The 27527-nt window shown below is 43.7% G+C and overlaps 2 protein-coding genes across 2 annotated transcripts; both read right to left on the reverse strand.

Moving 5' to 3' along the window:
* Positions 1 to 1834: 1834 nt before the first annotated feature.
* Positions 1835 to 10754, reverse strand: LOC125713288 (uncharacterized). Its single transcript, XM_048984289.1, has 6 exons — positions 10628 to 10754; positions 7615 to 8387; positions 6697 to 6849; positions 6066 to 6130; positions 4084 to 4350; positions 1835 to 3331 (listed from the first exon to the last, which is right to left on the reverse strand). Exons 2-6 carry the CDS (start codon positions 8372 to 8374, stop codon positions 3287 to 3289), a joined length of 1290 nt encoding a protein of 429 aa, XP_048840246.1. The 5' UTR covers positions 8375 to 8387; positions 10628 to 10754; the 3' UTR covers positions 1835 to 3286.
* A 10105-nt stretch (positions 10755 to 20859) lies between these two features.
* On the reverse strand, positions 20860 to 26742 carry kcna10a (potassium voltage-gated channel, shaker-related subfamily, member 10a). Its single transcript, XM_048984225.1, has 5 exons — positions 25693 to 26742; positions 24973 to 25662; positions 23185 to 23358; positions 22863 to 23049; positions 20860 to 21046 (listed from the first exon to the last, which is right to left on the reverse strand). The coding sequence occupies exons 1-5, from the start codon at positions 26615 to 26617 to the stop codon at positions 20860 to 20862; spliced, it is 2163 nt and encodes a 720-aa protein (XP_048840182.1). The 5' UTR covers positions 26618 to 26742.
* Positions 26743 to 27527: the final 785 nt, after the last annotated feature.

Consider the following 27527-nt stretch of genomic DNA (forward strand, 5'->3'; position numbering starts at 1 on the left):
AATGCTTCAGTTTGCCCTAAAATAATACAAGACTCTGTAGACACCCCCAGAGATGATGATTTTGATGCTCCCTGGCCATGTTCCACATTTTGGGTCAAACGTCAGGGGCTATCAAACCTTCCGTTTGCTGCCATTCAGGTTGGATGTGATCAGGTGCCATTCTGTGAGTGATGGAAAGATGGTGCCCTATGATGGTGCCAAGTGGAAGGTCACTGACCTCTTCCATACAAGCACCCATTTTGCTGCTAATTGAGATTGCATTCTTGTGGGATTGAGTGTATACCTACAGAATGTCAGCAATGATTTTGCTTAATTAGCCAATTTGTCTAATTAATAGGAGTGTCTACGTACTTTTGGCCTGGTACTTTTGTATTAGAAATTATTACCTGAATTTCTACACTATTCAGCAATGGCCACTCTTGATAACAGTAGGCGATGTGTGGCTCGGAGGGTTCTAACATTGCGCTTATGATCAAAAGGTTATCAGTTCAATCCCAGGTTTGGCTGAGTGACGTCACCCTTGGACCCTTGGACAAGGCTCTTAACCCCAGCTGTTCCAGGGACTGGCTGACCTTGCTTTCTTAATTGTAAATCACGTTGGATAGAGGTGTCTGCTTAATGTAAAAATGTACTCTTCCCTGCATTATAATATAGACTGTAAGCATATTAGCTCTTGATAGGTCTCAGACCCACACTAGACAAAGGAAATGTACCGAATCCTGAGTCATAGGTGAAGTTTCCATTAGACACCAACCTTTTCTTACAGCAAAATAAAGTATATAGCGACGGTACCTTGCATTGCATTACATAGAGTAACAATTATTTTCCACATGAATGTGTAGTGCTGTTGGCTCACAGGAGTGTGGGTTTGATCCCGGCCCACGTCAGACGCCGAGTTTGTTCCTCCCAGCGTTTCTGCGAGGGTTTCCTCCCGGAAACGTGCGGTTTGGCACAGATTAGCATCTCTCACATACGTGAACCGCTTGATCACGGTGAAAGTGGTGCAGATGTCACCACATTTACAGTAACTTTGAGAGTTGCTGCCCCCCCCCCCCCATGCTGCCACAGCTGGGTCAGAGGACGCACGGTTTGACGCCCTGCTCAAGGCTCTAGGCGGGGAGGCAGCGGCTGACCTTTAGCTGTTTGCTGTGGTTTAGGATGATGGACCTTTGTACCACTCACATGTAGAGGTGGATACTTCAGGTCCAGGAAGTAAAAATCCAGACCAAGATTTTGTTTCAACCAACCAGTTCGGCATAGAAAGTCACAGAATATTCTACTGGTTGATTGAGACAAAATCTTGGTCTGGATTTTTACTTCCTGGACCTCGACTATCCATCTCTGCTCACTGAAATTCTAAAACGTTTTCCTTTGGTCTTATGTATAATTTATCAAATTTATAGTTATATTATAACTCACACGCACACCTCCAGGGCCGAAGGCTTCAAATCCCACCTTTGCTGTGTGTGTGGGTGGGGGGGAGTGTTGCATGTTTGCTCCGAATTTCCTCCTGCAGGCCACATGCACATCCTGAGGATAATTGTTTTCCTCTAAATTACCCATGGTGCACTGCATGCATGTGTCGATGCACTGACACCCCAACCTCATGCAATATGTTCCAGTCCCCCTGTGACCCAGATGTGACTGGAAGATGAATGGAAACAGAGAATTCTTTCGCTGTGCTGTACTGCAAATATTCTGGCAGGGTTATTAGTTCTTATCCATTTGTGTTATTTTCACACCAGTTTTTAACGACCGATCTGCGTGGTTGTTGCACGTTACACAGTGTTAGAGGCAAGAGTAGTTCAGTAAAAAAAAAATCACCAAACCAAAGTTATAAAATGTATAAAACTGCCAAATCATTTTATTGTTTAGATGAACACTTTTCTTCCAGAGACACAGCCCATGTATGCCAGCATACATAATTAGGAACCGCAAATCGTTTGAACAATTATATACAGCTCTAGAAAAAATTACGAGACCACAGCAAAAGGTGCCATTTCATTCATTTCTCAACTTACGGGTATGCGGCTGTTTAAAATACACATTTTTTTTGCAAACTCCAGCCTGGCTCTTCCCTGCTTCTCATTGATGAAGGGCTTCTTCCTTACTTTATGGGACTACAGTCCTGCTTCTAGGAGCCTGATATGAACTGTCCTAGCAGTGCACCTCACACCCGCACTTAATGTTTCCCATTCTTTTTGAAGGTCACATGATGTCATGCTATAATTCATGAGAACCTGTTGGACAAGCTAACGGTCATCTCTGGCATTAGACAGTCGCTTCTGCCCTTCACCTGTCTGACTTCTGGTTGTTCCCAGTGTCTCCTGCTTCACCTTATTCTTGTGTACTGCTGTCTTAGAAACTTTGAGCCTGGAAGCAGCCTGCCTCTCAGCGTAGCCTCCTGCCAGCAGAACCAGGATTAAACCAGTGGCCTGGTACTACGAAGCGGGATTACTGGCTAATCGGACTAAATTGTCGGATTTAAAGTACCACAGTTTAAATGGACTTCATATTTGTTCACTTACATTTTGCCCAGACTTCCTTAAATCCGACAAAATCCGATACGCCAGTAACCCCGCTTCGTAATACAGGCCCGAGGATTAAAAAAAACACAGATTTAATTAATTTTTTTTTTCAGAGCTGTACATCCTTGCATTTTCACCATACAAATTTAAAGACTAAATGTGTAAGGTGAAGTGTGGGGTGGCCTGGGGGTAAAAGGTGTCACCCCCGAAGGCCCACTGAGTCCTAAGATGGACACAAGGCCCTGTACTTACAGCACAGCCATTCTACAGAAGAAAGATAAAAAAGAGAATAACATCAATTCACATTAGCGGCTAATCAAACATTAAGTGCCCTGAACCAGGCTAACAGCGAACAGCCCCAGCAGCTATAATGACCTTCCTATATTGCTCTATCCATCTGTCCAAGGCCTGCTGGGTAGATATCATGTTTCACAGATTCACAGATCATTACAGACACTTGAGGAGCAGCCTGTACGCATTCCAGCACCTCCCTGGAGACTGTGGATAGTGTGTAGCATCACGACACTGGAGTTCCAGCCCGTCTTTGAAAAAGGCCACGTGAATGCGAGGGGGCCTTGCTGACAACATTAAAAATCATCGGTAAGGGTGGCTCCCCTTCGTGCTAAAAGATGCCCATTTAATTTTCGCTTCCACGCCCCCGATCTTCTGCCGGAGATCCCTTCGCTGTGTTATTCCCGCTGGCACTACGGCCACGGCCGCGAGTGGATCTGAGGAACGGCCGTTCTGCACAGAAGCCGTTAGTCCGGCGCGTTGAAGTTTTGGACTTCCTTGACTTGAGATTCCTGCAGTCAGAAAAGTGTGATAGGATATGAATTACTGCGGGTCTTTTAAAGCGAGCGTGGGAAATACAGTCACGTTTCCTGTCACAATCAGAAGCTTGTGAACTTTCATTTCGGGGGAAATTTTGAGGCATTTTCCCACTAAATGTTAAACAAACATCAAACTCAGAGTGAGAAAGGAAAGGAACTCAGAAAAGGGAAGTATTGTACATCTTTAGCCTACACCATACACTTCCCCTACCCTGCCAGGATTCATTTTTATGTTAAAAGCAAAAAGGCCTACATGATAAGATATTTCAGCTGTTAATTCACAAAGACACTTGGAACACTTAGAGTAACAGTGGACACAGATGGCTGCTGTTGGAGTTAGTATTGGATTAGCTGATCTTGTATCTGATCTTGTATCTGTGCCTGAAAATTAAACTGAGCACAGTTACTGTAACAATGCTAAACTAATGAGACCCAAACTCGAAAAGTGACAGGACCTCTGACTGCAAAATAACTGTCAGAAACAGGCACTCCGAAGTTTCCCTGCATAGTTTACACTTTAGTTTACTTAGCAGACGAGACAAACACATTGCAAACGATCCTCTTTACACTTTCAGAAAAGCCACAATCTATCCACAATCTATCCACAATCGACCATTTCACTTCAACCCATATGCAAGTCAAGTTACGGTTGGTTGTCTGCCTTCAAAAAGCAACTGTGACGAAGCTCAAACCCCACCCCCTGACACCCAGCCCTGCCCCCATACCCCAGAGGTGGTCCGGCTCAGCTGCGTGAAGCGGTCCTCCAGGTACTGGTTCCCGAAACCCATGATGCGGCAGACGGCCTGGTTGGAGAGACCCGCCATCCTGGCGGTGAAATCCAGGGTGAAGGCGAAGCGGACGAGCTCCGGCGCGGTGGTCTGCTGGGGCAGGTGGCTGGGGATCTCCTCCTGCACATAGCGATCTGCCAGCTGCTGGAAGGAGCTGTACGACAGGTCCTGGAAGAAGGAGCTCACCGAGCCGTCCGCCATCACCTGCAGGCAGGGGTCAGTCACCATCACCTCGCATTCCGTCACTGGGCACGCGATGCTCACCGACAGACTTTTACAATTCATCATTTCAGTTGGTTAGGATTCATAGTCTAGTCAAGGTATATTTGGTGTTCATTCTAACTCAAAAGGATATATAAATACAGGGTGTAGGAGCACACCACTGTTGTGGGATTCAACAGGAACATGAGTGAGACCTCATACAGGGAAGAAGTACAGCGGCTGGCAGTCTGGTGCAAGGACAATAATCTGTCCCTTAACGTTGACAAAACAAAAGACCCGATTATCGACTTCAGAAAGACTGACCATCCCCTGCTGAACATCAACAGAACCGCAGTGGAGAGAGTGAAGAGCACCAAATTCCTTGGTGCTGACATCACAGGCGACCTCTCCTGGACCAACAACACCAGTTCCCTCACAAAAAGAGCCCGGCAGTGCCTACAGATTCTGAGGAGACTGAAAGAGGTGCACCTCCCCAAACCCATCCTCACCACCTTCTACAGGGGCACCGTCGAGAGCATTCTATCCAGTTCTACTACAGTCTGGTATGGAGACCTTCACAGGATTGTGTGGACCGCTGAGCGCGACATCGACAGCTCTCTCTCCAGCCCGCAGGACACTTATACTTCCCGCTGCATCCGTAAGGCCGCCAGCTGTGGTTTGGTTTCTTAAATATCACACAGTCTGAATCCCGATTTAAAATGATTTGAATGAGCAGCGTGACGCGTGTGAAGCCGGAGGTTCCAAAGGCTCAGACTCAGACAGATCTCCTGCAGAAACTTCATTCATTTTCACTAAGCATGACAACTGGGAATATATGAACTAATAGTCTAGTTTTGTTTTTTCCTTGCATTAAACGTACTAATTATCTGTTACACGGAAAATCCTTACTTACATAATCTGTTTCTTGAGAAAATGTATGTAAATGCTATCCATCCATCTTCTGTAACTGCTTATCCTATTCAGGGCTGTGGGGGGTCTAGAGGCTATAGGCACAAGGCAGGGAACAACCCAGGATGGGGCACCAACCTATCACAGGGCACACTCACACACACTCACACTCCATTCACTCACACACACTCACACTCCATTCACTCTCACACACCTATGGGCAATCTAGTAACTCCAATTCACCGCAGCATGTTTTTGGATTGTGGGGGGGGGGGGGGGGGGGATCCAGAGTACCTGGAGGAAACCCCATGATGAGGAACATGCAAACATGCAAACATGCAAACATGCAAACATGCAAACATGCAAACTGCACAAACAGGGAGCCAAGGCAGAGAGTTGAAACCCGGTCCCAGAGGTGTGAGGCAGCAGTGCTAACCACTGCAACACTGTGCACTAACCACTGCAACACTGTGCACTAACCACTGCAGCACTGTGCCACCACGAGTCTATGCAAATACCGCTTCCAGGAAAGTTACATAAGCCTAGACTCGTGACTATTTATCTGTTTGACTGCATGATTAAATATAACTGCAGTAAACTTTTTTTTAAAAATATTTTTATATATCGCTATTCAAAATAATAGTCAGAATATCCGCCTTATTTTTTAAAAAATGTTGAAGCAGCTCAAAAGGCTGCGAATCCAAAATGTTGTTTAAACATTAAGAGATAAACGTGGCCACTGCCATTTTCATAAAACAAAAGGTTAGTTAATGATTATCACGGAATCCCTTCCTGTGTGACCTTCATACCTGCACATTTATGGCATCGCCTTGCTGCTTAAGAAGGCTGATTATGTTTTCAATGGTTTCTGCATCTGAAACACAAAATAAGCCTTTTTTACCACATTAAAAAAATATATATATGTATAATAACTAATTCAGTTAATTAATCTAGCGGTGAAATTTAATAAATACATTGAAGGAGAACTTTGGGAACTGAAGTGGTGTTCATCTAGCTATCCAAGCAGATATCAGTAACTTTTTGGAGAACAGAAGGCATTTTTACTAGTTTTTATTGTGTTACTCGTAATTTTCATGTGTTCTAATGTTAAATTATATATTTTTGTTCTAAGGAAATGTGCACTTACTACCCTGATAAATAGCGTTAAACAATTATGTTGAGTGCCCAAGACTTTTGCACAGTACTGTATACATACACTAGGGGAAAAATGTATATCAGATGAATTTCAGATGTATATCAAAGCCAGAAAGGCCAGAATGATGTCATTCCCATAATTCCTTACAACAGGGTGGTGGTTTTATTTATAACCTTTGCCCCTCTTATACCCACCCACCCTCTGTCACATTTCCGCCTTGGCCTACGTGCCTTGTGACTTTCAATAGCGTGTCACAACCCGGGCAGTGCCCCAAGCTAGCTTACCTTTCGCGGCCACTCTGCTGTCCACGGCCAGGGTTTTCCCAAAAGCGACATGGTTCTCTGCGGTCGGACTCTCCTTAACCTCTTTCACGATCTTCTTCAGTTCTTCTGATACTTTCTCATAGTATGTGTTTGTGGGTTCCACCGACACAACCTCTAAAAAAACAAAGAACAAAGACAAAACATGTGGAAGTCCTGAATCATATCTTGAACAGAGACGGTGCGCCGAGATTCAAGATTATTCGCCTTTTGTTCATTGGAATTCTTACTTGGCTATCTGGTCAGGATCATGTGACAGGGACAGACAGCACAAAACAAAATGAAGGCGCATCAAAGTAAACATGTACCGAGAAACATCGGAGGTATGTAGTTATGTACGGAAGAAATGTTTGAAACAGAAGATATGGCAAAAAAATATTAATATGGCACAAATGAGATTAAATAAACGAAATGGCTGAACAAGAAGATTAAGGAGTGAAATGTGCAAAGTATTGCTCTTGATTGGAGTAATGTGCAAAAAAGAAATAAAATGCTAGTATTGAGCACATTCCTCGGTGCAGACAGATCCAGAGTAAGCTATACTCACCGGGCATGTGTACAGATTCAGAGTAAATTGTACTCATCCGGGAATGTGTACAGATTCAGAGTAAGCTATACTTACCGGGCATGTGTACAGATTCAGAGTAAATTGTACTCATCCGGGAATGTGTACAGATTCAGAGTAAGCTATACTTACCGGGCATGTGTACAGATTCAGAGTAAGCTATACTCACCGGGCATGTGTACAGATTCAGAGTAAGCTATACTCACCTGGCATGTGTACAGATTCAGAGTAAGCTATACTCACCGGGCATGTGTACAGATTCAGAGTAAGCTATACTCACCTGGCATGTGTACAGATTCAGAGTAAGCTAAACTCACCTGGCATGTGTACTTTGCTGGACAGATTCAGAGTAGTGGGCTTCTCTGGCTTCTTGGACTCCCCTGTGCTCCGGAAGGAGAACTTTTTGCGCAAATTCTTTATCTTCACGGACTTGCCTAGTCGGGGAGAATGTTGGGTCCCCCCAGAGGAGAACTCACTGACCGGGATGCAAAACACTTCCTGAGGAGTATCAGGGGGTGTCCCACTCCCCATTCTCTCTGGGCTGGGGTCCCTCTCCTCCTTCTCATCAGACTCCTTTCTGGAAAACAGACTAAGAAACGTCTTGAAGAAAGACTTCTTTCCCTTCTTGTTACTTTTCTTTGGTTTCTTTTTTGGTTCTGCATGGTCTTCTGTGTCTGCATGGACTTCTAGGTCCACATGATCTCCAGTATGTCCATGGACTTCAGACTGTGCCTGGACATCTGGGTCTACGCAGACTCCAGGCTCCACAAAGCCTTCAGGCCCAGCGTAGTCTTCTGACTGCAAAAAAGTGATAGGTGGTTCTAGAGGGGTCACCAAGAAGGTTCTGGTGTCAAGCACCTCCCCTGGGCTGAGGTGAGCAGAGCTGTCGCTGGAGTGCCTCCGGACACGTTGGCTCTTCTTGGCCCTGGTCACCCACTTCCGGGGCTTGACCCGATGCCTGCATTCTGCGTCTGCACCATCATTGAGGCTCAGGCTACGTCTCACGTACACTTCCAGCAAGCGCTGGGTGTCCTTCCTGCCCAAGGACAGCAGTTGGGGTTTGTCGACAGACTGCATTGTGGAGAGCCTGCTGGTCATCAAATACAGAAGAAACTTCATTATAGTAGTAGAAAAAAAGATGTTATTTCTTATTTATTTAGCAAAAGCTTTCATCCAAAGTGAGATACATTTGAGAAAGCAGTCAGCCAGTTCCTGGAGCAACTGGGCTTAAGGGCCCTGTTCAGGGGCTCAACAGTGAAATCACTCAACTAACCATGAGATTGTAACCAGCGAACTTTCCGATCACAAGTATAGCACCCTAACTGAATGAGCCACAGACTGCCCTCAAGTGATGCTTCCGCCCAACTATTAGCTGGGGAAGTCTTGCGTGTGAGAATAACGTGATAGGCACCGCACTACAGAAATGCAGTAAGTGATAATGTGTTACACTGAACAGAATAACAAAATATGAAACGCTATGAACTGACAAGCTAATGTCTGAAACTACACACCCATCAATCACAAGGAAAAAGCCAAGTTTTAACCTTGAATTTGAAAATCAGTGTTGACACGCCACAACGAAAGGCATCCTCTACATTTAACCCATACACCGTACTGCAGTGGTACCTTACTGGTCAGGGATTCAAACCAACAACCGTTCAATTACAAGTGCACATCCCTAACTAATAGCCAGCACTGCCAATCACATCATATTATACTCACTATTACACACTTCAGCACTTTAACAGGTACTGTGGGAACATCTTCCATTAGTTCGTTTGCACCAGGATCTGAGATGGGTGACCTTTCACCACAAGCTCAAGTGATTTATAACATCCGAGCAAATTCACGTTTGCGTCATTGAAGTGCTCTTCCTGGTCATGCTTGTAATTAAAAAGCATTTTCACGTTTATTTTTTCACGCACTGTGTAAAAACATAGTAACACTTCACTTTAGGAGGTACAAATAATGTAGTAGTTCACTCTTACTAATGCATTAATTAACTACAAACTAATTGCTAGTTATGTACTGGTCGAATGTTGGCTTGTCCTTAATCAGTCTTAACGGTCCGAGTACAGTGTTGGGGAAGTTGCTCACGAAAGTAAACCATTAAAGACAGAGGTGGAAAGTTCAGGTCCAGAAAGTACAAATCTAGACCAAGGTTTTGTTTCAACCAACCTGGCTAGCGTAAAATATGGCAGTCACAGTATACTCAACTGGGCGGTTGAAACAAAACCATGGTTTTTTGCGAGTAACTTCCCCAACACTATTCATGTATTCCACGCAGTTACTGTATCAGGTCATGATTTGCACTTGATTAGTAATTCAGTTGCTAAGTTACTTGTGTCCCATCAAGTTAAGTGTTACCAAGCATATTACGTTGGGATGTCAGGATTTATTTACTGTCGTGCCGAAAAACGTTCTGACATCTATGAATGCCATCAAAATGTATACCATGAAAACAACGCCGTGAGTTAACGATACGTCTATGGTATGTCAGCGATGTGGTACATTTTCACTCCTATTTCCGTATAGATTTTTTTGTCCTCAAAACACAATTCAGATCTTTAACAGTTCTTTAAAATGGAAAATACAGACTGTCTCTGCATTAAAACGTTTTCCAAACGCTTGCATATGCAGCGGATAACGCAAGCAGAACTGTAATGTTCTAACGCTTACATGACCAAATATCGGGGAAAAAAAGTTATAGGCTACACTTATAGGTAATACACTTTGCACGCCACATAAGATGAACTTAAGAAAATTCACTTTATTTCTTGCCATTGAAATCAAGCGAGATTCTTAGATAAGATGCACGTCTTCAAACCTTTTTCCGTGTTTAGTACAGCGATCATGTCGGTGAGGGGATCCCGAAAGCCTGCCGGCTCCTGTCCCGGCTAATGGCGATGTGACCCCCGGCTCCTACCCAGGCTAATGGCGATGTGACCCCTGGTTCCTGCCCCAGCTAATGGCGATGTGACTGCCGGCTCTTGCCCCGGCTAATGGCGATGTGACTGCCGGCTCGCTTAGGAAGTCGGGTCCGGGACTGTGTCACTTCCACGTACGTCACACCGAGGCGGCTTTCTATTTAAACCGCTTTACTAAATGCAATATACCCATTTTTAATTTATTATTATAAATGAACAACTTCCGTGAACTACGACGTGCAATTTGTTTTCACTAAAGTAAGACTTTATAGTGTTATGGATACTTTAGTGTTTATTATCCGTAAATTAAAGCACGATCTTGCACCAATTCGGGACCACCAACTTTGTTTCATGTGCCGAAAGCTCGGGATAAAATACACAAGAGCGGGACTGATAAACTCACCCCTCCGCTGTGACTGTGAGATTCCGCCGCCGTCCCCGGGCCGCCGTGCGCTTTCGCTGGGACTGAGCTGCCGCCCCCGGCCACTCGGCTTTACCCTGAAGGGAGTGTTCGGGGCGGGGTGCAGACTGCTAGGGGCCCTTCAGGTGATCGTGCGGACAAGGTGAAAAACAAGTCTCTAGGCTGTAAAGGGGCGGTGATTAGACAATTCGCTTTAAATATCATTATGACCATAGCGTCGTTTAGAGCCCCTCTTATCCTGTAATCTGAATGCACATTTACATGTAATTTATTTATCTGACGCTTTTATCCAAAGCGACTTACAATAGAGGGAAGGGTAATTTATTTGAGCGCCCTGGGATCTAAATATTAGACAACAACAACAACAAAAACAACAAAAACGTTAATAATAATAATAATAATAATAATAATAATAGATAGATAGATAGATAGATAGATAGATAGATAGATAGATAGATAGATAGTATTCTTTTTTATCTAAAATACTATTGAAGTTTGCGTAGCATGCAACTGTTGACTTTTGTCCATTTCTTTTACAAGGAGACGAGGAATTCATCTGTGTGTGTTTGCGGGGGGAGAGGGGGAAGTCCCGGCACTATCATGTGTTTTGACACCTGCAGACAGCTTGCGAGAGCAACAAAGGATCGAGGAGTGACGTAATGTGTTTGAGAGAAGTCGCGCTTGGCCGCGTGCGGAGGCGCGCATAGCTGATCCCTTTGAGCGGCTCCCCGTAGGGGGCAGTTGAAGCGGCCCTGCATACCGATGGCCGGGCCGAGCCCATCCCACAGCCGGCTTATCTACCCGGGCAGCCAGCCATAAACCATCGATACTCCAGCATTCAACAGGCGGACAAACACTCATCCACTTTCGGCTTCGCTTAAACAAATGAGGTTCCCAGCAGAGTGCAAATAAGTTAACAGCAGTTAGGAGTGGAAGCCGTATTTAACCACAATTAATTCTGATTAATAATACACAGCGTACAAGCAACAATCGGGGGTAGGGAAACTCCTTGATACTATATATAGCTTAGCTAGTAAGTTATCTTACGTTAAAAATCCAAAAGGGAATTTTAGCTGACATTTAATAATTAAATGTTCGTTGATATTTATTTACACCATCTGTGTAAAGAAGGATCAGCTGGCAGAAGAGCTGAATCATCTATAGTCTAGTAAGTAATCGAAAGTGTGCGATGTAGAAAAATAACAGCCCTATTGCGTTTTATTTGAACATTTTTAACACTTAAAATAGGTTGTGCTTAATTTTAACTAAGTTTGCACTTTTATTTATATTTTGTGAACTGCAGATCCAAAATATAAAAACACACAAGCGTAACTAAGTCCCCGTTCCCAGTCGCTGTGCTCGTTCAGCATTGAGCTTCTCTTTTCTTTCTCTTCCCGTCTTCTGGCGTCATTATACTGCTTTCGGGACTGTATCCTGTATTGGATACCTACTTATGGACAGATTTGTTTTGAGGAAAGCGTGTTGATGGCCTATTTAGTAGTTCTGTAAAGTGAAAGCGCAAATAATCTCCTTGATTACAGTCTTAGTTGCATTGATCACTGGACGCTTTTTTGTTCGTATTCAGTGCTCGATTTAATGATTTTTCCTGATTGTCCACAGGGCAGCCTCAATCCTGACTGACCCCAGGTTACCCCTCATAAATGAGGACGCCGTAAAAGGCTACAAATTCTTATGGATTGATTTTCATCCAGGTGACATAAGTGCTTGCAGCACGAGGAAGTTCCACGATGCTTATCTAATAAGCTTATATGATACAAAACACTGTATGTAGATGTAATGCGTATCACTAACACTAGGTATCAAAAATGAAAAGACAATATGAAAACACCCCGCGACCCAGTAGGATAAGCGGTTTGGAAAATGGATGGATGGATGAATATGAAAACAATTCATAACGATTTGCCAACTCATGCGGGGATAATTAGCGTCGTCCTATGAACTACATAGCCACAACTCTTTTGTAGACCTTTTTTTTTTTTTTAAAAAAAAGACTTTTACGTAATAGATTCATTCTGTACTTATGTTAATAAAAATACGCCAATGCATGTTTTATGTATTTATGTTGAAAATATTTTACTGCAGGATTTAAAAAATAATGTCCTCAGAAACTGGTATTTTTTTCACGCATGTCACGCATTGTTTTTTAATTGGAAAAATGACAATTTCAGATGCCATTATTTTACGAGATTACATCAATGAAACGAAATAAGTTTGAATACTAATGGAGAATAAAATAGATTGCAAAGCTGAGGAAAGTGGGATATTTGGAGAGATATGCGTCTGTACTGCGTGTGTTGCTCTTGGAGATAATATCGTGACACCTAGAGACCCCAGACTCTAGAGGGGCTTGCAAGAAATGAGGCTGCATCTTCGAACACCGGGTTGTCCATTATCAGCCCTTAAAAGGCTTCACACAACGACAGTGACTACACTGTCCTGCACACAAATAGCCTATACCCAGGATGATTTAGTGATGCCAGAAAATGAGCACACACTCGTTGCTACCTCATCCCATGCTTCACCTCGAAGGGCTTAGGCGCAATATAATGGTGCTCGTACATTTCCACCTCGCACACGAGCGCGTACTGTTTCCGGGCTTGCGGGGCAAACACGTCACCGTAATAGCAATCCGCTGCAGATCATGTGCCTTTTAAAGTTGAGGTTATGCGCCATTCCGATTGGTTCATTGCACGTTACACCCAAAACGCACCTCAGTATAATTAAGAGAGCTTAGACCTTTTTGGCACAAAGTCTGGTTTTTCCATAGTCAAAATAGCTAAATGGATTTGGACACGCCCATAAATGTTAGTCGCACTTTGCACTTTAAGCTTTGCATTAGATCATCAGAATAGAGCCTTCGTCTGGCTGCTCACCTAAGATAAATATGCCTTGGGAGATCCTACCTGGGGCAATTGCCCCCAACATCATAGCTCCTAGGATCACAGAGGCACAGAAACGCCTCCACCACGAAAGGATGGCCATTCATGGAGGGATGTGTCCATATTTTCCATGAAGGCAGGCAAGTTTGACAACTGAGGCCACCACATGGGGATTGAAAAACGTCTCTTCTTCAAGAAGGACATAACCAGCTACAATATTTCCCAGATCTAAAGAATACAGATAAAAGAATGTGCAGATATGCAAGTTCTTCAGAGAGGAAACCGTTGTGTACTTTGGCCATGTTTTGTTTAGTTTTGTTTTTGTTTAGTTTTGTTTTTGTTTTGTTTTTTCAAAAATGGCTGTCAGAAGCCACCAGTGTAGAGCGGGATTGTACTCTGAACATTATTACCAAAGAAAATTGTACCTGAAGTTGGTCCCACCCACTGAATATACCGCTGAGATCTGATGCATGGTTGACATGGTCAAGGGCTGTGAACTAGTTCAGGTGAACTAGTTCAGTCAGTGTTTAATGTAAAAGGATAGCAGTAGTAAGTAAGAAGATGTTAGGCTGTTTGCAATTCCCCCATTATTCCTGATTTAGGCCAATCGCAGTTATGCTCTAACTGAGAGTAAATCCTTGAGCCCAGTGTGGGGTTTGAAGGAATTCCTCTATTTAATTTACAATTAACTTTCAACCCAGAGCAGGGTGCCCCACATGTGACTACAGCTAGTCTAGTTCAGTTCCCAAACCTCTCCTCTGGGGCCCATCAGCCATTCCATGTATTCATTAAATTTCACCACCGGCTCAGTTAATTAATTAACTTAATTAGATAAATAACTTGTCCGGTCCTGGTTGCTGAAAGTACTGGGGTGATTTTAGTAGAGGTTTTAATATGGCTAAGCTGACACACTTTGACAGATATGATACCACAATTTTACACCAAACTGAAAATCATGTAAACATTATTTTCTTTGACTGCCTGAGAGTTTGGCACAGTACTGTATAGTGTAATGTATAATGTAACGTACTGTATATATACAGTTGTCTAGTTTTACCTGGCAGACCTTGATGGAGACAACATCAGGGATCCAAACTGCACAATGACGTCGTGATGAATGGTGGGGCTGGCAGGAAAGGCAAGAAATTTGGTCTCTGAGAAGTTCAGCTGGACGTGATGATCCCTTATCTAGACTGTGATGTCAGCGAGGCATGCAGAGATCTGAACCAACATTGCGGTGTGCTCTGGAGCGAATGTCAGGTACAGGTGGATATCATCAGTATATCAGTGGTAGGAGAAGTCATGTGACCAGATGACTGTATCTATAGTGGTGCGATACAGAGAGAAGGAAAAGGGTCCGAGAATTGAGCCTTGAGTCACACAAGTCGACCCATATCATAGCAATCACTGTGAATGAGAGAAAAATGGCTGGTTTGAATACGGTGCTCAACAGAGTAGCCAAATCTTTGTTGGACTCATGATTATGGTTCTTACCCCCTGAAAAATGCCCCAGGGGTGCTGGATGGACAGCTGACCAAACGCTCAGACCCCAGAGTTCCCTCTCACCACTATATGCATGTGTGTGTCTTATAAAGGAAAGCAAGATGGATATGCAAAAAAAATATGTTTCACTGTGCCTTGCAAACGACAAAGAAAGTTTCACTTCAAGAAAGAAAGTTAAGGGATGAAGAGAATGGGGTTAGACATATCATAATGAAACTGAAATTTGAGCATCAATGCTTTAGAGATTCTCACAAATTCACAATTTCATTTGCATTTATCCTACTGTAAATAAAGCCATAGAGTTCATTAGTGATGATCGTTAATGTATTGTTGTGCCGGGTAACTGACAAACTTTCTAAAGTAGGCCTAAAATGTGCTTGTTTGAAAGACCACCAACCACCATTGAAACCTAGATTGCTACAGCCTGCTACTATAAAGTACAGCCCCAGTGATCTTGGTTTGTCACCATCTAGTTGTAAGTTAACATCCAAAACACCAAAACACTGATTAAATCCACCCATGGTTTGCAAGCGAGTTTAGCCAGTATGGCTGTTGCAACTTGCAATCAAGTGACCTGCACTGCAAGTGAACACATTGGTGCTGTGCTTTCCAATACATTTTGTGCACGATTAGCTGCTAATCCACAAGAACAGAATTATACCTTTGTTTTTGTAACATCAAATACAGGTGTTTCACCATGTTAAGGGGAGGCTGGGGTTGTTTTGTGGACTTTAATGTCCCACAGTCACTCACTGCACTCCTCTCTCGGCAGTGCACAGACTGGTATGTTGCAATCAGATTTGAACGTCAGCCAGCGTTTCTCGTAAACAGCAGTGTGGCTGCTTTGTGTTCTAGTGCCCCCTGCAGGCAACCTATGTAAGGTACACAGAAACCATAATTGTATGTGCCTGTGAGGGATATTATACTACAGTGTTTGTGTTAGTTTGTCTGCACATAGTAGACACATCCTGAGTTGTGCCCATAGACTGTGGACCCCTCCCTCCCCCCAACCCTGAATAGGAGAAGCAGCTTCAGAAATGGATGGCAATTCATGGAGGTGAATATTTTCACTGTGCACTGCAGTGAGTATTGATTGAATATTTTTTCTCTGCACCATAAAATTTTGCAGCAGAATTTTTTTGTGTAGTGTCAGGGTGCAAGTCTCCAGATCTTTGTTAGTTTCTTTATTTTTAAGAGAGCAGAGCAGGAAACTATAGTTGTTTTCTTACCATAGAAAGACAATGTTGTTGAAAACTTTGTTACGAGAAACATCACAAGATTTGAAAGTACCATCAAAGAGTCACAGAGTACTCAACTGGTTAGCTGAAAACAAAATCTTGGTCTGGAGTTTTATTTTCTGGACTTGAACTATCCATTATCCACCTCCAGTAAAGAGAAGCAGTGATTAAATACAGCAGGCCCAAAAGGCTGCAGTAGCACAGAAACACCACAAGGGGGCATCATGAACTAAAGAAGAATGGCCTGTCACATGATCCCTGCCAGACAGCCAGGGGAACTTCCTGCTGTAGGTTTATAATGTATATAGCGTGTTGTACTGCATTTTCTCACCTTACCTCACCCGCAGTCGCACTGGGTGATATTTCTATAGCGAGCCAAAGGGCCCATCTCCACACACTATCCGTCAGACTGAATTTTGAGCACACACACATAGCTCATGCAAATCAATACCCCACTATACTACATAATTACAGCCTATGGAAGCATACTCTGTATTTTTGCTCTGCTGCGGCTTTTAAAATAAGAACTGGACTGAGGACACTGGGCCCGTTTGTCAGAAGAGGGGTTTAGGGCTGCCCCAGTGCCCGACAATGGGCCCGAGACTGATTAGTGTAATTAATCCGTGTAGGTGGGGATGCGGAAGAGCTGCACTGCTGGATTTCGGCAAGGTGGCTCTCAAAAATAAATGCCTGTATAGCCTCCCTGAGTATCGAGGGTCACACCTTCCGCACTGAAGCTGATATGAAGCTGATATGAAGCTGGCTGCACTGCTGGCTTGTCAGGGGCTTGGAGGAGCAAATCCCAAATGCCGGGCGCCGTGCTTCGTCTCAGGTCTTTGGGAGCTTGGTCAGCGCCTCCTTCGGGTTTCAACTCCGCTTCTCTCCCTTCTTCCTGTCTGCATCATCAAGTCGTCAAGTGACTGATAAAGCAGTGATCTGCAGCTGCCCCCCCACTGCATTGTAATACACACTGTTAATATTCAGCTTCTGCACTTTATCAATATTTGTTTTATTTTGTGGTCTGTTTCCATCTCATCACATTTATTTAGTACTTGTTGTTTACTCATTCTTATTGCACTGCTGTCTGTCCTGTACTGCACTGCTGTCTGTCCTGTACTGCACTGCTGTCTATCCTGTACTGCACTGCTGTTTGTCCTGTATTGCACTGCTGTCTATCCTGTACTGCACTGCTGTTTGTCCTGTATTGCACTGCTGTCTGTCCTGTATTGCACTGCTGTCTGTCCTGTATTGCACTGCTGTCTGTCCTGTACTGCACTGCTGTCTGTCCTGTACTGCACTGCTGTCTATTCTATACTTGTGTATACCTATGTATGTGTGTGTGTGTGTGTGTGTGTGCGTGTGTTCCCTCCCCTGCAATTGTGGCACAAGAATTTCACTGTGTTCCGCCCACATACACGTGCTAAAAAAACTTTAAACTTGATCCCTCTGTGGGTTAAGATGCCATTTTTCTTGAATGACCCGCTTTCGTGGTAAACAATCAAATGTGAAATGTTTTCTGAATGATGATTACAGTCATAATGCTGTCTATCAGTGTCTAAACATGGATTCCTCTACCTTAATATCACGCAATGGTCAGATGATGTGACTCTCCTTCTTGTTCAGCATGTCCGCCTTCCACTGGAGTCAGTCCTGTTCTTTTCGGAGGCGAGCCAGTGGCTGTCGCCCCCTTCTGGATTATCTGAAGCAGGTCCGCAGACGCTGCCTCTCTTGGAGGTGTCGTATCATGAGATGAACAGAATGGAATAGTGATCCTTTATTAATCCCCATGGGGAAACTTTGCTCCGTCTTGCTCACCACGAGACAAAAAAGGCTCACAGTGAAGGGGTGTCCACCTGGCTGCACCCAGAGAGCTGAGGGTTAAGGACCTAACTCAAGGATCTATGGACAAATAACTACTCTGCTAGATGTGCTGGTCTATGCATCACCCCCAAAATGACACATTACATGATTGTGTAAAAGCCAAGACAAAGACATTGTTTTTTTTTTTTTTTTACAAATTTACATGTGTAGTTCAGTCTGGTATAGCCTGTAATCCCAAATTTCCCTCCTGGCATTTATGAAATACAACAACAACAACAACAACAAATTTATTTTTATATAGCGCATTATCACAACATTACATTGTCTCAAAGCGCTTTATAGTATCCTCACCCAAAGCCCCCAGTGAGTAAGCCATAGGCGACAGTGGCAAGGAAAAATACAAATAAAAATACAAATACAAAAATACAAATATTGATCTATACCTCCGGAAAACATCTATCTATCTATCTATCTATCTATCTATCTATCTATCTATCTATCTATCTATCTATCTATCTATCTATCTATCTATACCTCCGGAAAACAATATCCATCCATCCATCCATCCATCCATCCATCCATCCATCCATCCATCCATCATCCATCTATCTATCTATCTATCTATCTATCTATCTATCTATCTATCTATCTATCTATCTATCTATCTATCTATCTTGACAGAAGATACTGCGGTATTTCTTCATAAAGACTTGAAAGCCCTTCATCTCCAAGCATAGGCTGGGATGAACGTGTCTGTAGCAGCACTCAGTGTGCTTGAAAGCCTAACCTCAATTTCTTCATGCCAGTAAGTGGGTCACAGTTCAAAGTCTCAGCTCGCAAGTCTGGCAAGATGAATTGCAGTGCTGACAGGCACCCCATCCGCCTCTCCAGTGGAAGCACTGCAGAACTTCTCAAAGCTGTGTTTTCTTTACTGTGAAAACATTCATGTCTGATTTTCAAATCCGCAGCTGTTGGTGATTTACTGGCTGTTGGGGATATGTACCGGTATACAAGCATAAACAAGATTATACAAAATGAGATGGGAGTGAAAGTGAGATTCTGGACTGTTTTATATCTATGTTGATGGACATCAGGAGAAGAGGATATAGAAATTCAATGTTGTCACACCTAGATAAACGCTATAGGTAAACTTTTCCAAGGCAGTTCAGAATTCTGTTGTCTATATCAGAGATGCACAGAGGCATTGTCATGCTTTGTGTTCTGCTGTGGATGACCAGGTACATACCAATCCATCCGAACAGCTTCACAACTTAATGCCTGGATTGGACTGAACCATTGGGGAAGAAAGTGGGGGAGGTCTGTGTTTTCTTATAAACTGTAGAGGGTGCTCTGATGTGAAAGCCTCCTCGAATTACTGCTGCCCTGGTTTGGAAGACCAGGTGATTAACGGCTGCTTGTTCTTCTAGCTACCCTACACATGCACATCTCTCATTTCTTTTTTCTGTCAGACTTACAGAAACATCCAGAATGGACAGCTGCTAGGTGTAAAATTTAAGTGCACTATAGATCAAACTAACGGGGGCTTGCCCACTCACCAGCATTCATTGGGTTTGTGATTGGGTTTGTCTGACAGTACCGCTGCTCACTGTGATTCTTTAGTGTAGTTTTACCGGACGTCCAGTAGCAGGCAGTAAGTAGATGTTTCATTGTAGGGAGAGAATTCAAAAATTAACAGGGAGTTGAGCAAACAGATTTTGTGAGAGAATTTCACATAAGGATAATGTGAGAAATTGGATTACAGCAATATCCGATATCTGTTTTTTATTTTATGTAGAATAAGTAAAATTTCAGAAAAATGTTACTTTTCCTCTTCATTGAGTGAGACTCCGACACTAACTCTGTGGTGGATATGGAAATATAGTAAGGAGATACCTAGAATTACAGAATTTCCCCGTGCGATCATTAGTTTCTCTCATTTTGTAGCATTGTATAACATTGTACGTCATCTCATGTCATCTTATCTATTGATAAATAAGATACTTTGTAGCTGCCACAGACAATTTGAATTTGGTAGTAGGCAGACTTTCCTACCAAGTGCGCCCATCAAGTAGGAGGAGAACCGGCGTTTTCCTAGCTAACAATAAGAATGAAAATGTGGCAGAGTGACTGCAAGATACCTGAATTTAACCTGTTCCTTACTCCCCATGATTTGCCTTGTCGGTCAAAGCGGCTATAGCTCAGGGCTGAACTCGCTGATCTGTACTAAGTTGCAGTTTCACGTCAAACAATGCTTGTCCTTCTAATGGAACCTGCTAGGTTTCATGGAGACATAATGTCTCAACACCTTGTCACCTATAAAAAGGACTTCTGGGACTCCTAGAACCTAGAAATAAATTAAAGATGAAGCACTTGATGTAGCATCGTCTTGCAAATGAATTAATACATTTACTCTAATACAATATAATAATGTAAATACTATCGTTTGCAACCACTGTTATCCTTAAATTGCTAAACAACTATATTGTAATCTCGTCCCAGTAAACCATGTATTTGTAAAGCGCATAGCAGGACAGAAATTAAATTCAAAATAAACCCAATAATAAATAAATAAACAAACCCATTTGACCACAGTACCAGAACAAATGTAATCTTTTTTTCCATTTGCTTAATATTACATTAATGCATTTTGGGATTTAGAAAATTCATTTATCTCATGTGTTTCTCAGCCAGGATCATATTCTCCACCACATTTTACATGGATCATTTTACTGAAGGGATTTATGTTTAGTGCCTAATTCAGCATCATGGGAGTGTGACTACAGCCTTTCACCAATTCAATCAAATCTGCAGCCAGACGTGAGGCCAGTTTCTCCTCGGTCGCCCAGAGGAGGACGGGGTCCCCTTCCGAGTCTCGGTTCCTCTCAAGCTTTTTTTCCTGATAGAGGCAGTTTTTCCTTGCCGCTATCGCCTCAGGCTTGCTTGGTGGGGATCGGGCCGGTTATAAGTAAAGTGCTTTGTGACAATGACTGTTGTTAAAAGCACTATATAAATAAAATTGAATTGAATTGTTCAAAACAATGTCTGCTTGCCTGACAGGAGATAACTTGCTTTGTGACGACTCTGATATTTATTGTCCGTTTGACGTGATGGGTTGGGGTTAGAGGTTTCTACTGGTTTATGGAGTAAGGATTGTTGATGCAGCTCCCATCAGTTATGCTCCTTTCCTTCCTCCTGTATCTGGAATATTCCATCATTGTTTATAATGATTTTGCCTTTGTGGAGTAGTGGAGCTGTAGCCCAGCTGATGAGTTCCATCGTGATTCTTGCCAAGTGTTAAAAGATGCATGGTAAGCATCCATCTTTAACGAGGTTGCTTTGACGGAAAGTTCCAGACTAGGACCATACTGGATTCTTCTTTGTGAAGATGTGTTTGGGGTTGTCTGTAGAATTGGGGGGTGTTTATTGTTCTATCGTGATCTCATTTTTGAATCTCAGACCCCTTTATAAACTTGTGTCAAGACATTGCAAATCTCATTAGCGTCCTGTTAAATATTGAATGTATTTCCATTGTGCTTGACCATCAGACTGTATAAAATCCAGGCATTGTCCAGGTATCAAAACATCCCTGAAAGGTCACAAGCCATGAATCTCTGACTGGCCGACTGATAAAAGACTATAGGGAGAATCCGATATTATGGTCAGGGTAATTCAAGGTAAGCTGTGTAATGAAGACTTTCTGTAGATTCAAGAATGTCTTTGTTGCATTTGTGAGGTACGTCCTACTAGGGGTGACCAGCGAAGATGAAGAGAAGCAAAGATTTTGTTCTGTGTCGTATCTGAAGAACATTAACTGGCCTATTCTGGGAGAAGAACTAACTCATAGCAAAACCCAAGACATCACCCAACCTCCCAGAAGGACAGCTTATTTTGAGACTAATGATTAGCTGATGGAGTGGATCAACTGACCCCAGTGGAAGGATATAGCTAAGTGAACATATGTGACTCATTCTAGGAGCAATGAAGCTTATTTGTGTTGGGTGGATATGAGAAGAGTAAAGTATGAGGTCATTCCTTATGAGATGGATAGAGTCAAAGCGGTAGGGTGCTCCATGTGCGGGCCAACAGATGGACAAAATCATTTTTATTTTCCTGTCTAGATACATACTGCATGATGTTGGGTGGTGAATCAGAGAATCAGAGACTGGGCTGAATCTCAGATGATCAGATGCTGCTGGAGGTTGCTGCTGTTTTACCAAAGACCTTCTTCATAGCTTAGCTGCCACTGTGTGACCTGTAGGTTACGTCTAATGGAACACGACGTTTACAAAATGTGTTCTTTGGAGCCAAACTGAGCTTGTATGGTGAATATTATGTGGTGCAAGAGAACATTTTCTCAAAAGGTTAGTAGACAACCACCCAGTCTATTGTCACCCAGCAGATTTTTACAATAATGGTCATTCAAAACTCTTCTATTGCACATTTAAATTAAACATCACCATTTACAGTACATGTGTATTATATGTGCATAAATTTTACTTAACTTATAAAACAATAAAACAATTTTTTTATATACTTACATGGTTATCGATTGCATAAATAATTTGTTCTTAAAAATGCGTTTCAAAAAAGTTTTTTTTTCAGGTTTTAATGATGTAAATATGTAATTAATTTCTTATATGTTTCAAATAGTTTTATGCTAATAACGATTTGATAAGTTATTTTTCTTGACTTTCTCCAGGAATCTGTCAGGAGTCTGTCTGTAGTCAGCCCTCTGATTTTCCCTTGACCTGCCACCTCCTACACCAGCATCGCTTTTCGGGGTCACGTCTGGCCCATTCCAGCTCCCTCTTGCGGTCCCCTTTCACTCTCAGATGCACGAGGTGCACCGCAGACAAGCGCCCGGCGCTGTTCCGCTGCCCCGGAGCGTCCGCTCTCTCCTTTGTTTCCCATGTTGACTCGCTCCCGGTCAGAGCACCTGCGGCTAGTGTTGCCCGGTCAACCGATCATGTCTCGGGGTCACGCAGTATAGCGGGTCGGATTGTGGAACCAAATCGGCTCATTAACGTGTCTTCCTGCGGCCGGGAAGTGGTATGTTTACTGCTATGGTCTTCTGGACCATGATTCAGCAGTATGGGGGAGTAGGGGTACTCAAGCTGCACGTGGGGAGATGGGGTGGAGGTCACATCATCCAGCGACACCTCCCTCGACGGCTTTTCTGGCTGGGGCGCAGATTCCACCCCTACCTCACCTCCCACCCCCACGGTGTCTCGGATGGGGAAGCCGAGGGCCGCTTGAGTTACAGTGAAAGCAGAGTCCTGATACTGATAGTAAGGGTCACGTCTTATGTGGCTAACGAGAGAGCATGGGGTTTCCAGCCGCATCGGTATATCCCGCCTCGGCCCCCCCTCACCCGATCAGTTTCCCACCCCCCCCCCACCCTCCTCGCTCTGACCATACCCACTGCCGCTCTTTTCTGCTTCTGGACAAAACTACAAGTAATTTTTAAACACGACCCCAGTGCTAAAACAAAAACAAGCCTTGTACAGGTAGTTCATGACTGACGAAAGTAATCGGTTCTGCAAACCTTTATGTAAACGTTCAAATTTTACGCAATTTGTAGCAAATACCACAAACCAGAAATGTGCTAGTACTACTTACTAAGAAAACAAAAAATAAAAAAACAGAGGGTAAATTTACGAAGAGGAGTAATGATGCCTTTTTACATGAGCGCTTCCACAAACTCTGTGTTTCTCGGATATTTTTATATCTGTCTGTATTTAATGAGATCTTCAGCACCAAATGTGGCTCAGAATCACTGTGACCATCTGACTAAAAGAACTAAGGATGTATGTATGAAATGCATAGAGAATTTATACCTATAAATGTAATGCCAGTTAAATCCCCCCGAAGGTTTTAACTGTAAATAACTGCAGGCAGCTCTAAGTCTGAGACCACTGTACCAGTCATGCTGAGATCAAACACGCATATGGAACCACGTGAGCTCACAGAAAATAGTGTTTGTCACATCTCAGCCTTCTTTGTGGACTTTGTTTAACTTGGGCCCAGGGAAAAGGTTGGAAATTCCTGTTCTTCAGGAATTTCACGAGTTCAGTCCCATCAGAGTCAATCTGGCAGTTCACCATAAAGTGGGATTCAATGCAGACCCAAAAAATTCCAGGATCACAGGTTTCTGTCCAAGCCAACTTACTAAAGTTATTATTATCATTTAATTATGAGTCAAGGTGGTTTATATGCACACAGATTCCTGCTTCATTGAAGCCAGCATCCGTGATACCTGAGCGGGGGCCTTTTCCCCAGCGACCTCAAAGTGAAACCCACCCAGTTGCATTTCGCTAACATTGACATTCAGACTCGTGGCTGAATTGTCTTCAACAGTAGCACAACATGCTCAGTGTACATAATGTAGATTTGTAATAAATGTCATACAAGCATCCATTTTTTTTCAAAGGCTTAAAATTATTAATATCAAGTTGGTCAGAAGAATAAGCTATTTAGCAAAGCATTCATCACAATGGAATTTAGTGTAACAGGAACTCAACGTAGACTAAGCAGATGCATTACATTCTCCATTAGGAAACATTAAAGCATTACAGACTGTTCAGTTCATTTCTCCTTTTTCCCTCGTAACACTATACTGCTACACACCTTAGCATTATTTTGATTTTATCTACTTTCCTTATGCCTGCATGAGAAAGTATTATTCAAAGTGTTTTGTGTTGCTTATTGACGGAGATCATTTGGCTGAGGTAGCTGGTTCAAGAAGGAAACACCCCGAGCCACGTCTGGGGTTTGATAAGGAAGAAGACAAAAAAAAATCACAAGGGCTCAATTCATAGAAACTGGACTTTGGCATTAGCTTTGTTCAGAGATGTAGTGCTTCCACGTCTGTTGGTGGTGGCAGACACCTCTGCATTGTCCTGAAAGGGCAGCTTGTCCTCCTGCTCTGTCTCCCGGTGGTAGAAGTAGTTGAAGTTGGAGACGATGACAGGTACAGGGAAGGCGAGAGTCAGCACCCCAGCTATTGCGCACAGGGTTCCCACCAGCTTGCCCCACATGGTGATGGGGCACATGTCTCCATAGCCCACCGTGGTCATAGTTACCACGGCCCACCAGAAGCCGTCCGGGATGCTGTTAAACTGAGTGTTGGGCTCGTCAGCCTCAGCAAAGTAAATGGCGCTGGAAAAGAGGATGACCCCGATGAAGAGGAAGAACATGAGCAGGCCCAGTTCACGCAAGCTCGCCTTTATCGTCTGGCCTAAGATCTGCAGTCCTTTGGAGTGCCGAGACAGCTTGAAAACTCGGAAGACTCTCACCAGGCGGATAATACGAAGGATGGCCAGAGACATGTTCTGGGTAGAGGTAGTATCCATGTTGGTTGTTATGTCCATCACCAGGGTGACAAAGTAGGGAATTATGGAGATGATGTCTATGATGTTCATGATGTTGTTGAAAAAATCCTTCTTGCTGGGACAGGCAATGAAACGTATGCAGAGCTCAAAGAAAAACCAGATGATGCAAGCTGTTTCGATTAAGAAGAAGGGATCGGTGAATGTGGAAGCTATGGTTTTAGGTACTATATTTGGGGGCAAGACTAAGGAATGACTTTTCTGTGAGTGGTTGAAGAACTGGAAGGAGGTTGGAAAGATCCCCACGTCATCTCGAAACTCTGGTAGAGTTTCCAGACAAAAGACGATAATGGAGATGATGATGACAAAGATGGACACTATTGCTATGCCTCTTGCCGCGTTGGAGCTTTCAGGGAACTCGAACAGAAGCCACAACTGCCGGTGGATCTCACTGGAAGGCAAAGGCACCTCCATCTCTTTGATGAAGCCTTCATCGTGCCGGAACTGATCCATTGCCTCGCTGCCTAATTCAAAGAAGATGATCTCATCTGAAAAAAGCTCCAGAGGCACATTTGCTGGTCTTCTGATCTTGCCACCGGACTGGTAGTAGTAAAGAATTCCATCAAAGCTGGGTCTGTTGCGTTCAAAGAAGTACTCATTTCTCATGGGGTCAAAGTACCTTGTCCTTTTCCTGGGATTCCCTAGCAAAGTCTCCGGGAACTGGTCCAGTGTCTTAAGGCGCGTCTCAAAACGCAGGCCGGCAATGTTTATGGTGACCTTCTGATTGCTATCATCCAGTGCTAGCCTGTTCATGATCAGATCCTCGCTGTATTCTGTGGCCAGCTGGCCGAAGAGACGCTCACCTTCTGCCCCATCACTGTTCAGCAGAAGCCTCCAGTTGGAGTTCAAGCTAGCGCAACTCGGGCGCCCCCTCCTGGTTGGCGACAGTGGCTGCTGCAGTTTCTCTGGGTTAGCAGTTATGCTCCGGCGGGCTCTGTGTGGTGACTGATGAGGGGTATGTGGTCGCTTGTGGCTTGGGCTGCACTGAGACCCATCTTCCAACAAGAAAGTCTTCTTCTGCAGGGGTGACGGTGTTCCTCTCTCACCCATGTCGACCTTGACATCGTTCAAGGTTTCAAATTTGACCAGCGCCACGTCCATCCCCCTCACCCTCCCTTGCATCCTGTGCCTGAGATCTCCTAGGCCAGGATTAGGGAGACAGGTAAGGCCATGTGCCAGTGGAATAGGGGTGGCAAAGGTTTGAAAGAACCAATGAATAACCAGCAAATGTTTCCATGGCTGCTCTACATGAGTTTTTGACAAGGGACACACTCCTGTATGCTGGATCTGATCTTCTGGCCTGCAAATGAGGGAGAGCAGTATCAGGATTTATTCGTGGGAAGGAATATAGTCACAGGGCTGATTAGCCCACAGCTAATATTAGTGAGATCAAGTCTCATGCACTGAAAAACCCGAAAAACTGAACTGCGGCCTCCGTCCTGAACTGCAGACCCTTACATGTAGCTTTGCCCTAGTGTGAGTAAGAGGGAACACTGCCTTGCTGAACTCTGATATGAAGAAGCATTTATTTATGCAGAGATATTAGGCATATGTGTATTTTTTCAAAGCTACATGAGGCAGCCAATGTGGCTTACAGGTTGCTCATTAAAAACCGAGAGGGACGGCTAGGGGAGGCTACATGTCAGCAGATGAGCATCCGAGATCAGGAGAAACGGAGAGGAAAAATGTTTAAATGTCCGCAAACTGTACGGAAAAGATGGGATGTCATTCCATCCCTCTCGCTGCTTTTTCTTGCATCTACATCTCACGTTTCACTATGCTCAGTGGTTCCAGTGGTCAGTGGTGGTGTTTGCTGCTACTCAATACATGCATTCATGTGAGGCCCCCGAGATTTGGGGTTTCCTGTTGGCCACAGACAGTCAATACGCTAGAGGGGCAGGGTGTCCCAAAGTGTCTTTTTGACTGAGGCCCTGGAAACTACAAACCTGCCCTCGCCAGCAGTCCTCAAACAGTTCTTTAGAGTTCCTATATTAGCAACAATTAAGAACTTGTGCTATGGGCCCCTCCTCCT

This window comes from Brienomyrus brachyistius, chromosome 18 (assembly GCF_023856365.1).
Source record: "Brienomyrus brachyistius isolate T26 chromosome 18, BBRACH_0.4, whole genome shotgun sequence".
Classification (NCBI taxonomy): Eukaryota; Metazoa; Chordata; class Actinopteri; order Osteoglossiformes; family Mormyridae; genus Brienomyrus; species Brienomyrus brachyistius.